The 15,544-nt window shown below is 35.8% G+C and overlaps 1 protein-coding gene across 1 annotated transcript in view; it reads right to left on the reverse strand.

The window, feature by feature from the left end:
- Positions 1–15,544, reverse strand: part of LOC126298331 (dynein axonemal heavy chain 7-like) — a 1,150,327-nt gene that overhangs the window by 822,912 nt on the left and 311,871 nt on the right. Inside the window, exon 20 of the mRNA XM_049989626.1 lies at positions 13,302–13,456. Coding sequence (XP_049845583.1) covers positions 13,302–13,456 — 155 coding nt within the window. The remainder of the gene's footprint in view (positions 1–13,301; positions 13,457–15,544) is intronic.

Below are 15,544 nucleotides of genomic sequence, written 5' to 3' on the forward strand. Positions count from 1 at the left end.
AAATATAACAGGTCAGGATAAGACTTTCATATAGCACATATCTCTGGTGACGAAAACTGACAACGACTGCGAGAGCAGTGGGCTGACCACACGCTCCTGCATATCTGAGTCCAGTGACACCCATGGTGAAGGATGACACAGCGGTCGGTAAGTGCCGTTAGTGTCCTCTGAGACCTGCTTGGATGGAGTTTAGTTTAGTTATAGAACATATCAAAGGTGGAGTATCACATAGGAAAAATGATTTCCTAATGCTTCAATGTCAACAAGGATAACTGGACTCTATGGAGGTCTGTGTCAATGTAAATCCCACCATCAGCTCTTACCAGCCGACATCGAGACTAATGTGACCAGGCCAAGGTTTTGCAGTCGTCTTGAGTCCAAACAATGTCACGAACGCAGTTGAGGCACTACAAGCAATGTTGTGCTGTTGCCAAAGGCACTCGCGTCAATCGTCTGCTGCCATCACCCGTTAACGACAAATTCCGCCGCACTATCCTAATGGATACGTTTGTCGTAAGGCCCACATTGATTTCTGCCGTTGTTTCACGCAGTGCTGCTTGTGCATTGACACTGACAACTATATGCAGACATCGCCAGTCGCGATCGTTAAGCGAAGGGCGTCAGCAACTGCATTTTCCGTGGTATTAAGTAATACCTGAAACCTGGTATTCTCGGCGTATTCCTGACACTGTGAATCTCGGGATATTGAATTCCCTAATGATGTCCGAAATGAAATGTCCCATGCGCCTAGCTCCAAACACCATTACGCGTCGAAAGTCTGTTAATACTCGTCATGTGGCCACAATCACGCCGTAAACCATTTCACTAGAATCACCTAAGTACAAATGAATGCTCCGCATAATGCGCTGTCCTTTTAGTCCTTGTGTACACGAGACTACCGCCATCCGTATATGTGCATATCCCTATCCAATGATTTTTCTCACCTCAGTGTATAGGTTATAAATCGTGATGCACCTGCAACAGACGAAATATGAGTAGAGCAGATTAAGAACTTCGGTCTTGTGGGTTGGCTACTGGATTTAATAAACAACTGGGTCCAGGTTTGCCAGATCCCCAAAGTCTCGCACAAGGCTATTCCTAACACAGGCAAAGACCGTATGAGCTGCAAAAATTACAGGCCCCTTTTCTTGTTCTGTCACCTCTACAAAGTCCTCTTCTTTCAGACACTGATGGGAAGAGTGGTGCATTTTCTTATACCACAGCAAGTTGGTTTCAGAGAAGGAAAAAGGTGTACATCACAGTTATTCAAGTTCACACAGCACATCAAGTATGGATTCGAGGAATGGCTCGTCACAGGCGATGTGTTCATGGACCTCTCTGTGATTTGCAATACTCTTAATCATCAGTTTCTTCTAACAAAAGTATTACATCATCAAAGACTCCAAACACACGTTCATCATCAGAAACTTTCTCCAGAATCGGAGATTCTTCGTGAAATTTCATGATCAAAGAAGCAGCTGGAAACCACAGAAGAAGGGTTACTGCAACACAGTGAGCTTGCTCCATTATTGCCTGAAGGAACTCAGAGTTTCCTCTATGCTGATGACTGTCCAATCACTGCTCAGGCCGATTATTTAGAACGGTAGAACAATCCTTGTGGAAGGCTCTGGAAGAATTTATCACCTACCATAATGAAAATCACCTGAAGCTTATTCCTGCCCCAACTCAGATCTGTCCACATCACCTCAAGAGGAACAAGAGGCTAAAACACTTCAGATCATTTCGGAAGCAATTGCTCTTGAACACTGTTTGTCTCTGAAATACATGGGAGTGATTCTGCACATAGTACAAAAATTATATACAGAAAAAACAGAACTCACTAACCAGCCAATATATATAAATATAACGCTAACAAGAGAAACATGAAAGAAAAAGAATAAGGAAAACAAACAAAGCACAACCCAAATATGTAGCAATGGTATACTTGGGAGAAACAGCATGAACAATATACTGAAACATACACCCATGAAACTAGCACTGAGAACAAACCCCACCTGGGAAGACCCAAAATACCAGGATACGCTAGTCAGGGTGTATGCAAAATTACATGCGACAAATGTAACAAATTTTACATTGGAGAACAACACGAAATTTTAATATCAGATTTAGAGAGAATGCAACAGAATCGAGTGTCTTCATACATGTAAAAAAACAAATCCATAAAGTCGACAGACTAGAAACTGCACTTTAAATCTTAAACATGCCATGAACATAATGGAAGAATTGGAAATTAATATACATGTAAAAAACTATCCCCACTACATATTAAACGAACAGACAGACTTCAAAGACGGATATTACCTACAATTTTTTATTCACATTCTAGAAAATAACTAAAGATTAAACAGCAACTAAATTTTCTGTATCTCAAATAGTACCACTGACTACCTATGACCATTTCATAAACAAATATCACCATTGAGAACTGTCAACTAGCTGTCAAACTAGTATGTGAGTATATATTACCATCATACAAACAGCAACATTTAACAAAATGATTCATCGATATGCAATACATGTGTCTCACTCAACATTATGTAAGTATACATGTACAGTGAACTCCATATACAAATATCATAAAAGTAAATAAAATTTACCAACTGTAATATTTGCAGGTGTCTTGACAATGGCAGTACTATCAAAATAGGCATAATGTGTGAAATATAGTAAAACTATTAGCAGCTAAGTGGGAAGATTCAATTTAAAATGTCATATAAGGATATGTTACATACTATGGGCTCAACTACACAAAATGTATCGAATGTCGAAGTTATGACACAGTATACAAAGGCATGACATGCAGGAATTTTAAATTGTGTTACAACAAACACATAAGTTGTGGAAGTAGGAAACAAGCCAGTCACCATTAACGGAGCACTTAAAACACTTCATCAGCCATCATACAAACATGAAACAAGATATAAAAAGAATCAGAATAAACAAACACAGCAAATACCTCATAGAAATGCAGGAAAACTACCACATAAATAAAGTCATTGCTGGGAACAAACAAGTGATAAAATACTAGACACACTTTAAAGCAAACACTCTAGCAAACTTAAGAAAAAAATTATAAGATAAAAAACCTTGCATTTGTACATGGAGATAAATTAAAACAAATACATATTCATACATATGGCAGTTATCAGATGAAGAATAGCTGTACCAAAGGAACAATACTGCAACATGTAGATAAAAAGCAATTATTATTATATCGAAGAAAAGTAAAAAGTGCCAGAAGTGTGTATAACCTATATATACAATGTTGTAAATGTAAACTAAATATTTTGTATTCCTCATGGCTTGCAGGATAGTAGATATCTTTAAAGATAGTTTATATATATTATACCACGACATTGCTATTTCATGAAGCTTTATTCAAGTGGTATACAGTTGGATGAAGGGGTACTGCATAGCTGGTACAATAGCTAACATATTTCTCAAAACTGTAGAACAAAAATTCTTCAGCACTAAGAACTCACACACTATGAAATTAAATATTCTTTCCGATATGTAGATGACACTCTACTACTAATAGACAGTTCTAATGATGACATATAACAGATATATACAACACCAAATGAACTTTATTTTAATATGAAATTAACAATATAACATGAGCATGATAAATCAATCAACTTTCTCGACCTAAAAATAAAACAGGATTAACACCACACATCAATTTGGAATTTACGGAAAACCTAAAACCTCAGATAAGGTTATTAAGTCAAATTCTTTTCATCCAAAACCACATAAACATGTCAATTTTCACATAATGAGAAACAGGTTATTTAATCTACCTTTACAACAACCATCTACACAGAAATAAGTTGAGAGCCTCAAATACATAGCACAAAAAACAATCTAATCCCAGTATACTCAGCCAAATAGACGATAAACTAAAAAATCCCATACATACCCAAATATTGTTGACATAAGATTATTAAGAGAAACACCAACAAAATGGAAAATCACTAATACACCACAAAGATATATAAGAAGTACAGCAGTCAAACAAATTTATTATTAAAAAATACTATACGTGATTCACACATCGTACCACACACACCATAAAAGCACAAAAAGCACAAATCAGTTCCAGTAAAACGAAGCTACCACCACTCAGAAATATATAAAATTAATTGTAATGACTGTGAAAAGTTTTATATAGGCCAAGCAGGACGAAATTTTCTGATCTGATATCGAAAACATGCCAAAAAGGGTGACACCAGTTTCTTTACATTTTCTGTGATTTGGAAACAGACAACCATAATGTAAACCAGTTTGACCACACAATGAAAATCCTACATATAATATCCAAAGGCCCAATAATGACTTTTAGAATAAATAGAAATACATGCACTCATGAAAACACCTAGACAAAATTCTAAACGAACAGACTGAAATTAAACATAAAAATTTTATTGAAAATTTCGTCTAAATTTTGGAACTTGGTAATAGATTACATGAAATACAAAGATTACTCAAAGAAACCTGTACATGGAATCTATAACCACCTCATAATTCCATAAATGAGTAATATAAATATGTAACCATACAACATCGTTGACTTCTGTCAAGTAAAGATTTGATTTACAGAAAAAGAAAATTTGAGCAAACATTGTTCAACAACATCTACTATTGAGAATATATCTGATCTTATATGGAAGTGAGTACTCTACACACTATTATAAACCAATCAAATTTATAATGTAAAAAGTATGGATACTAACAGTGCTACATAATTGCAGATTGCTTGAAAATGGGAATGCAGACCAAATAAGCTTATCGCCTAACTGTACAATACTTGAATAAAAGTTCATAAAATAGCAGCGTCCTGGTATATATATATATATATATATATATATATATATATATATATATATATATATATATATATATATATAATCTCATTACAAATAAACCAAATAGTATAAAGAAAAATATGTACATATTCCAGGGCATTGAAGATGACTTGCAAAGAATAAGGGCGATAGGCCCATGACACAAAAATAGTGTTTTATGGAGTTGTGATTGCTGTCTGCCAAAACTAGGTTGACACTCGGCGCGGTTGCTGATGCGAGCAACCGTAAATGATTAATTCCTTTACAGTTACTTCCATCAACCATTGCACCATGTGTCAACTTAGTTTGTGAATCAGTATTATCAACATGCTGTAATATTATATGCAGCTGAGGACGACACAACTACAGAAGATGAAGATGACCAGTTACATTTTCGTAATTAGCATTACTTTCTTGAGGAGGGTTAGCATGATGAATACTCCCTAATAATGTTCCTCTTTTATGAGATAAGAAAAGTTTTTCACAGACACATCAACTGTTGTTTCTAGATGGTAGGCTGCCCCAAATTCCTGGGATGTTAATAATGGGGCGACAGCATGATCTGTGTTACTTACTAGGCAAGTTTCTATTTCTAGGGCATAGTAGGTTTTCAAAGGGTCCTTAATCCTACGTCAGAAGGTTGCACATTATGTCGTCAATGATGTTTGCTCATACGTTATCTAACAAATCTACTTTCCTTATGTGCCTTTAATATCCACCAGGAATGAAAATGACAAGCTCATCTAATGGTGGCTTTACATGGTTCACAAACTGATCAGACCATTGTGTCTGTATCCACCCACTGTGATGACAAGCTGTTATTTATCTTGCAGTTGCACTATCCATAAATTCCAACATCATATATTTTCTTTGGAGGACTAGTAGTGGCGTAATGTAAGCACCAGCAGTGTTCAGAGTCCATACAGCTCACAACTATGATGATATTTCCCCTTTTTGGTGAAGTAAAGGCAGCAACATGTAGCATTTACCGTTCACTGTTTACCATTCACCATATACTGTTCCCCATTTAGTCTTATTTATTATCATTTGCTATTTATTGTTAATCGTTTAGCATTTCCCATTTACCATACATTGTCTACTGTTTACCATGTACTGTTCGCCATTTGCCACTTGTCGTTTACTTTTTGCTGTTTACTATTTACTGTTTGCCATTAGCTGTTTACCATTTGCTATTTACCAATTAATGTGGCCTTCCCATTGACCGATCACTGTTTGCCGTTCACCATTGCTATTTCCTGTTAACGCATTTACAGTTTTTGGGTTCAAATTGATACAGTGTGAGGGGCAAGTTGATGCTGTTTGTGGGGCAAGGTGATATAGTTTGAGGGACAAGTTGATTAAATTTTAAGTGTCGAGTTAATACAGTTTTGGGGCCTTCATTCTCCTGTGATCATCATCTTCTCCACTTAGTAACATGTGGGGTAATCATGATGAGATATTTTATCATGTACCTCATCAACTATACTGTCTCATCATAAATTTTCGTTACAGATGTGTGCAGACAGTACCAAAAAGTTACATAGAATATTTTCACATCTGACTCATCATAATTATTTACACACCACAGTAAATTTCCTCTCTGTAATGCTTTCTTTAATGAAGTGTGAGTGTGTGTATTACACAGCGAATGAAAGGCTGTAATGCTGGCTTTAATGAGGAAAACACTTTAGAAATCTACTACTGTGGGAATACCGTTGTCGACTTTGCAACAGAAAAAGATGTTTTTTACCGAGCTGGTAGTAGGCATTCTGATCATATTGCTATGCTAAATGCATTCCAAGATGTATGGTAAACTGCTCTTTGTGAGGTTGTCATTGTCTACTTTGCTAATTCCCAGTGTACTTTAGGCTTTAAGTTTGATTTGCAGTAGTCCTATAACAACTGAAGATGTATTGAGCCTGCGAAATGGGGTGGGAATATTGCACATTCGACGAGTGTAAAGTGTGACAGAAACAATGGTAATTTTTGGTGCATTTTAGGCTGTGAGTTGAACCTGCGGTAGTGCTCATGTGCTTGTTTTCACAATGAATTTTAGGAATTTAGATGAATTTAATATATGGCACAAAGATCAAACTACTCTCTTCTACTAACCTATAACTCCATTGTGCTTAAACAGTGTATGAAATCTTACATACTTGCAGCAGTAATATAGCTACATTTTGCTCAATTTTTTATAGTGATCTTAAGTTGTATTTGATACAATGATAAGAAGCCTGCATATTTGTGTGTGTGTGTGTGTGTGTTTGTGTGTGTCTATACTCGTAATTATAAATTATTTCATCAAAGAATCTACTTTCGAGATATCTACTGTCTCATCATCTTTGGAGAATTTAAGTTTCTGCCACCATTTTCGATTGTGTCGTGTTTGATTGTATAAACAAAGCAATGGTGATCACTGCTCCTGGTTAAGTGATATATCCTAATAAAACTCCTTTATCCTGCTTTCCTAAAATATCATGTTGCATTTTAAGTAATGAAAACAACTTCCATCATTCCTTCTTAACATCACATTTAGCTATGTTGTGTGAGTGTGGGGGTATATCTATTACATGCTGGTGTTGATAACAGAAAATGAAGTCTATAAAAGTTTTAGAGAACCTTAGTTTCGAGTGGCAAACGTTTTAGAGAGCTGTAGTTGAGGCTACAGCAGTTTGTACCATACTTAGCCTCCCTAGGTTTTGCTTAGTTAACATTAATTGTATTTTCTAATGATGCATGATCTTCATCCCCTTCCTAAATTAATGGTGTTACACCAATAATAGGTCTAAATAATTATTTTCAGAACGCACATTTGTGTGTGTGTTTATCGAATGTTTTATTCTGGTCAGGTTAGTTTCGATTTTTAGGCCTAAATTCACATTTTTTGTCGTTAATTGAAACATACCTTACAACATATACGGCGGTATTTAATGCAATTCATGGAGGGTTTACGTAATTTAGATGAACTAGAGCTAACGCAATTTTATCGATAAACAATTCAGATATTTTTGAGCACAACAAAGGTAGGGTTTCAATGTGATTGGCTGTTATAATGCTGGCTAAAATACTACACAGTGTAACCTCCTATAGAGAGTATAATTCGTTCAAGAATCTTACTCATAGGTAGATTAAAACTGAAGAAACTGCAAAAAAGTGGGGATTTAAGGAGATGGGACCTGGATAAACTGAAAGAACCAGAAGTTGTACAGAGTTTCAGGCAGAGCGTAAGGGAACAATTGACAGAAACAGGGGAAAGAAATACAGTAGAAGAAGAATGGGTAGCTTTGAGGGATGAAGTAGTGAAGGCAGCAGAGGAACAAGTAGGTAAAAAGACGAGGGCTAGTAGAAATCCTTGGGTAACAGAAGAAATATTGAATTTAATTGATGAAAGGAGAAAATAAAAAAGGCAGTAAATGAAGCAGGCAAAAAGGAATACAAACGTCTCAAAAATGAGATCAACAGGAAGTGCAAAATGGCTAAGCAGGGATGGCTTATCTCACTAGGGGTAAGATAGATACAGCCTACAGGAAAATTAAAGAGACCTTGGGAGAAAAGAGAACCACCTGTATGAATATCAAGAGTTCAGATGGAAACCCAGTTCTAAGCAAAGAAGGGAAAGCAGAAAGGTGGAAGGAGTATATAGAGGGTCTATACAAAGGTGATGTACTTGAGGACAATATTATGGAAATGGACGAGGATGTAGATGAAGATGAAATGGGAGATACGATACTGTGTGAAGAGTTTGACAGAGCACTGAAAGACCTGAGTCGAAACAAGGCCCCCAGAGTAGACAACATTCCATTGGAACTACTGACTGCCTTGGGAGAGCCAGTCCTGACAAAACTGTACCATCTGGTGACCAAGATGTATGAAACAGGCGAAATACCCTCAGACTTCAAGAAGAATATAATAATTCCAATCCCAAAGAAAGCAGGTGTTGACAGATGTGAAAATTACCGAACTATCAGTTTAATAAGCCGCAGCTGCAAAATACTAACTCGAATTCTTTACAGACGAATGGAAAAAGTAGTGGAAGCCGACCTCGGGGAAGATCAGTTTGGATTCCGTAGAAATACTGGAACACGGGAGGCAATGCTGACCTTACGACTTATCTTAGAAGAAAGATTAAGGAAAGACAAACCTACGTTTCTAGCATTTGTAGACTTAGAGAAAGCTTTTGACAATGTTGACTGGAATACTCTCTTTCAAATTCTAAAGGTGGCAGGGGTAAAATACAGGGAGCGAAAGGCTATTTACAATTTGTACAGAAACCAGATGGCAGTTATAAGAGTCGAGGGACATGAAAGGGAAGCAGTGGTTGGGAAGGGAGTAAGACAGGGTTGCAGCCTCTCCCCGATGTTATTCAATCTGTATATTGAGCAAGCAGTAAAGGAAACAAAAGAAAAATTCGGAGTAGGTATTAAAATCCATGGAGAAGAAATAAAAACTTTGAGGTTCGTCGATAACATTGTAATTCTGTCAGAGCAAAGGACTTGGAAGAACAGTTGAACGGAATCGACAGTGACTTGAAAGGAGGATATAAGATGAACATCAACAAAAGCAAAACGAGAATAATGGAATGTAGTCGAATTAAGTCGGGTGATGCTGAGGGAATTAGATTAGGAAAGGAGACTCTTAAAGTAGTAAAGGAGTTTTGCTATTTGGGGAACAAAATAACTGATGATGGTCGAAGTAGAGAGGATATAAAATGTAGACTGGCAATGGCAAGGAAAGTGTTTCTGAAGAAGAGAAATTTGTTAACATCGAGTATAGATTTAATTGTCAGGAAGTCATTTCTGAAAGTATTTGTATGGAGTGTAGCCATGTATGGAAGCGAAACATGGACGATAAATAGTTTGGACAAGAAGAGAATAGAAGCTTTCGAAATGTGGTTCTACAGAAGAATGCTGAAGATTAGATGGGTAGATCACATAACTAATGAGGAAGTATTGAATAGGATTGGGGAAAAGATAAGTTTGTGGCACAACTTCACCAGAAGAAGGGATCGGTTGGTAGGACATGTTCTGAGACATCAAGGGATCACCAATTTAGTATTGGAGGGCAGTGTGGAGGGTAAAAATCGTAGAGGGAGACCAAGAGATTGATACACTAAGCAGATTCAAAAGGATGTAAGTTGCAGTAGGTACTGGGAGATGAAGAAGCTTGCACAGGATAGAGTAGCATGAAGAGCTGCATCAAACCAGTCTCAGGACTGAAGACAACAACAACAACAACACTCATAGAGCGAAACACTCGTTAAACAAAACGATTTATCCCATATAAATTAATGTAAAATACTATAATGCACTCCATGTAGAAAAAGTACTAAAAGTTTTGTGTTATTCATGCCATTTATTGAAAGAAAATTATACATACAGTATTATGTACTTCATTATTAACGGTACATAACTAATTATTTAGTATTAGGACGCTTTCTACAGCCATTTGTTTCTGTCGACACTCCAACACTTGGCGAAAATGCGACACAGCATTATCGCCAAATAAATTTGTGGTGCACATAGCATACGAGTAGGTAACAAGCAAGCATGATGCAGATACTGAAAGGTCAGATCAAGTGATACTGATACCCAAAGAAATCAGTACAATAGAATGTGAAATAATTTGCTTCTACAAGCTGGTGGCGGCTACATTATGCTCTGGGAAACATTCACGGGGGCATCCATGGGTTCAACAGAGCTTGTGCAGAGTACCATCTTGGCCAAGGAGTATTGTACACTAATTGCAGACCACATATACTACTTCATACTTCCAGACAGCAGTGGCATTTTTCAACAAGATAATGCACCATGTCACAAGGCCAGGAGTGTGATGGAGTGGTTTGAGGAACACAGTGCGAGTTCTGATGGATGTGCTGGCCCCTCAGCTCACCAGATATGATCCCAATAGAACATATCTGGGATGTGGTTGAACATTATGTCAGGGCTCATTGCACCCATACCCAGAATTTACAGAAAATGAAGTGACTTGTGTATTTAGGTGTGGTACCAACCCCTTCCAGTGACCTACCAAGTCCTCATTGCTTCCAGGCCATGATGTGTTGTCTCTGTTATATGTGCCAAAGGTGGAAGTACTCGCTATTATGCAGGAGGTCAAAATGTACAGGCTTATCACTAATGTTCTTCTGTAGTACACTAATGTCATTAGAAAATATTGTGGGTTTTTGAAGAATCCTTCAATATCACTGGTAGGTCATTTATGTGTAGAGTTAACTGGTCTATCGATTATTTATCTTACACTAGCTTTTTGATGAGATTCTGTGTCCCAGTTTAATGTTTAACGTGGTATTGGATACAAGACAGTAGTATGGCTGGTGACTCTAGCGCACTTTGTTTGCAAAACGTAAGGTTTTAACTTGTTTACATCACGTGACCAAGGTCATTGACCTCCATGACCAAAGCGCCTTTATCTATGATGTCTTCAAATCATATGCCTTCCCTCCCTTTGCATCCCTTCCCCATCCTTATCTCCCTCTCTCCAGTAAATCACAATGTAATATTAAATTGAAAGAACCAGTCAAATATTTAATTCTGATAGTGGGAACATGAAAAATGAAAAACAAGAAAATTGAAGATGGCAGTGAATGGTAAATTTCAACATCCACACTCTCTCCCTCCTTTTCTCTCTCTCTCTCTGACACACACACACACACACACACACACACACACACACACACACACACACAGACCATAACATAACGCCTCTCTCACTTCTCCTCCAATCACACATAGCATTTCAGCCACAACGAAAATGAAAGAGGCAATTACAATGTAGCTCCATCCAGGCTGTGCTCAAAGTATCTGAACGAACTGTATTATTTATCAAAAACACATAACACACTTAAATAAGGATTTGAATGGAGTAAAATGACAAAAATTTGTCTGCTATGTTTTTATTACTGACTTCAAAACATATTTTGTGGATGGGTTACCAGCCACATCAGTAAATTACATTGAAATCTTTATATTAGTTGCTATGGCATTTTAAAAAGAATATATAATACACTGTCTATAAACGTTTGCGTATGCAGTGTAATTGAGGCATTCGTAATATGTAGTTGTTAAAGAAGAGTTTTATTTTAAATACTATTCAACAGAACTTCGAAAACATGAAATAAAATCAACTGCTGCTTTTATGCTACTGTAGAATGTCTATGATGCTTGTTAAATGTCACAATATTCCTTTTAAGTCTGGAGAATTGCATTAACAACATAAAATAATGCAATGTTAACATCAACGTGGTGTTGAAAACATGATTGTGAACTCTAAAGTAAGAACCTGAAGACTATCTTCACACCTAAACACATGTGGCCTGCTAAACATGCAAGTAAACTTCTGATGGAAGGGGAGAATGAGTATTAAATTTACTCTCCATAAGCAGTTAAAAACCAGTGTTTACATAGATAATACAAAGAGGTTGAAAACTCAGCCCACCCACTGCAAAAGGAAGTTTATTTAGCCCTTGAACTATGTTTCGATATGTATAAAAATAGTGAGTGTTTTCAAGACATGACGAAACCAAGGTGAAACCATGTCCAGACGTTGTGGGGTCGAGCAGCAACTCTTCATCACAGTGTGATGTAGCAAGGCCCACTCTTTCTGAAGAAGATATATAGCCTATGCCAAGGGCTATATAAACCTTTGGTTTGCAACTGGTTGGCTGATTTTCTTCATTCTATTCAAATTTACACAGTTGCTGAATTGCCGCCATGTTTAAGTTTTACAAAATATAATTAACACATTAGTAATATGTCGTTCTTGAAGATGAGTTTTACTTTGAAGTTGATATTGTTATGTTGAGCTTCAAACACTCTAATTAAACCAACTAACGGTTTAAGCTTGTCATCACCAACAGGTAGTAACATTCACAACACTGTTAGTTACATTCAATAATTATGCAAGATAATATATATATATATATATATATATATATATATATATATATATATGTTTATTGTAATAATTACTGCTTTTGACATTGAAAATACACTGCTATCTATTCATAGTGTCTCGAAAAAGACATTTTGTATGTCATTTACGATGTAAATTATTTCATACACAAATTCCTTATTACTTTTAAGTTGAACTACAGTCTCCACCAACTATACAATTGAAAATATCACGCAGCATGCATTCTTTATCACTGTATGTACAACAATGTTGACAAGTGGAAGACTTTGCTTCACCAATTTCATATAAGCTTTCAAAATTAAAATACTAGCTATGTGTAGTTAACATTAACCTTCATTTCATACTTCACATTACATGAAATAAGATTCTGTGTTAAAAAAACTGTAATGCACCTCTTTACACAGTAAAATGCTTTCTTCATATATATATATATATATATATATATATATATATATATATATATATATATATATATATATATAATGTAAGAACTGTGAGTCTACATACTTGAATATGGCTGGAAACACTCCAGGGAGCTTTAGAAAGCCCGAGTCCCCAAAAATCTGTGGGATTGTCATTGATTTAGGGTTAATAACTTCATAATCTATTTCTTCCACTATATCACCACCTCTCTGAAGTTTAGGAAAAGCATTGGCGACAACCTGAAAATTTAACACAGAATTATTAGATTGAACTTGCTAGACTGATAAACCTTTAAGTACAGCTATTTTTTAGTAAAAACTGAAACTGAGCTTGTAATTTTTCTATTATATAACCATCATAACTAATTTTACTTTATTAGTTAACTCTTATGATCAGACCTGTGTCTCTTCTACATTTTCATTTCTTTGTTTTTGCACTTAAGTTTTCTGTTTATTTAAACTATGTATTAATTTTTTAAAATACAGAACATTGTTTGTTTATTACCATAACATTCAACAGATTATGATAAATTATAGATACGCTAATCATCATCTTGATTATAAATGAGATTAAAACCGTCATCATTTGGGTTATGTGTGAAATATTATATGTGCCCTGCCAGTGGTCTAACAGAACCCATGTTTATTTCATCCATTTATTCCTTATGAAAAGGCTTGTTGGGTAAGAAGATTTCTCACCTTACAGGTAGTATGATAATCTTAGATAGAGAACACAATGCCACAAGTCCTTCTCAAGGCTCCATACTAGGCTAACGCCGTTATTTTTCTTATTCATGAACACTAGTTCTATGTTGGTCTTATTTGGAGATGATATTTACTAACTTAAAGTAATACTGTTAAAAATTTCCCAAAAAACCTAGAAACATGGTTCCATATAAGTGGGATAGAAACTAAATTTCGATAAGTAGTTTCAGAAACATACCATTAAAATACTAGTAAATTATATTCAGTGAAAATAACAGGCACATGAAAGAAACAAATGTTGTTTAATAGATTTTCCGAAATCTGTACAAGCATTTCAGCTAAAATTTGCTAACGTTTCCACTAAAATTGTTAATGTTAAAAATTTTTGTGGAAAACATTATCCACCATTGCTGACATGAATACGCAAATAAACTGTCTCGTAGTTGTTTGGTATATATGACTACCTTCCTCCAATCAGATATGCTGTCTATGACCTTCAAAATTAAAATATTAGCTTCAACAGTTGCAGATGAAGATCTGAACTGATAATAACCACTTTATTCTATTGTCAATAAATATGCAATCATATTCCACCCACCAAGCGAAGTGGCGCAGTGGTTAGCACACTGGACTCGCATTTGGGAGGACGACAGTTCAATCCCGTCTGCAGCTATCCTTATTTAGGTTTTCCATGATTTCCCTAAATCGTTTCAGGCAAATGCCGGGATGGTTCCTTTGAAAGGGCACGGCCGATTTCCTTCCCAATCCTTTGCTAACCTGAGGTTGCGCTCCGTCTCTAATGACCTCGTTGTCGACGGGACGTTAAACACTAACCACCACCAACCACCACCATATTCCACCTGCAATAGGTTAAAACTAAGGAATTTTGTTTCCTGATGTAGTTACGGCAAGTGTGAAAGATCTCTACCAGTAGAAGTTTTGATTTTAGCTCTTTAACTGTAAAGCAAAGTAAAATATTGTGAAATAATAAGAATCTGTTAACTATCCACAATTATTTTCAAATATTAAGAAGCCATTATTTTGCAAGTTCTTCATTTTCCCTTACATATCTATTACCGCTGTTATTGTATTCACTGTGATAGTAATTTTAAAAAAACAGTTATTTACTGTTATTACAAAACAAATTCATATACTGTATTAGTGGCTTTTCAGTATGTATTGTAACAATCTATTTAATAATCTTTTTTAATTTCATTTACTTGTTCTTAGTCTAAGGTAACTCTTCACAAACTGAATATTTAGTATGAAATGAAATGAAATAAAACTGACAGATAAAGTGGTCACAGAAAGGAGTTATAGATAGTGTGTTTGTGTGTGTGTGTGTGTGTGTGTGTGTGTGTGTGTGTGTGTGCGCGCGCGCTCTATAGTGGAAGGGTCATAAGGCACATTTTACCATGTTTTTGGCAAGTATTTGAGATTTTACTTTTGTAATGTCTAGCTGCAATCAAGCCAGACAGATATTACTCTTGATGTCTTTCATGCTTTGCTCATGGTCTCAAAAATGTGAATTTTCTTTTCATTGAAAACAGGACATTTTTAAACTGGAATTTTATTGTGTATTCGATAGACTGGTTCCAGATTAGTCTACACAGATATTGGGTT

The sequence above is a fragment of the Schistocerca gregaria genome, chromosome X (genome assembly GCF_023897955.1).
Source record: "Schistocerca gregaria isolate iqSchGreg1 chromosome X, iqSchGreg1.2, whole genome shotgun sequence".
Lineage (NCBI taxonomy): Eukaryota > Metazoa > Arthropoda > Insecta > Orthoptera > Acrididae > Schistocerca > Schistocerca gregaria.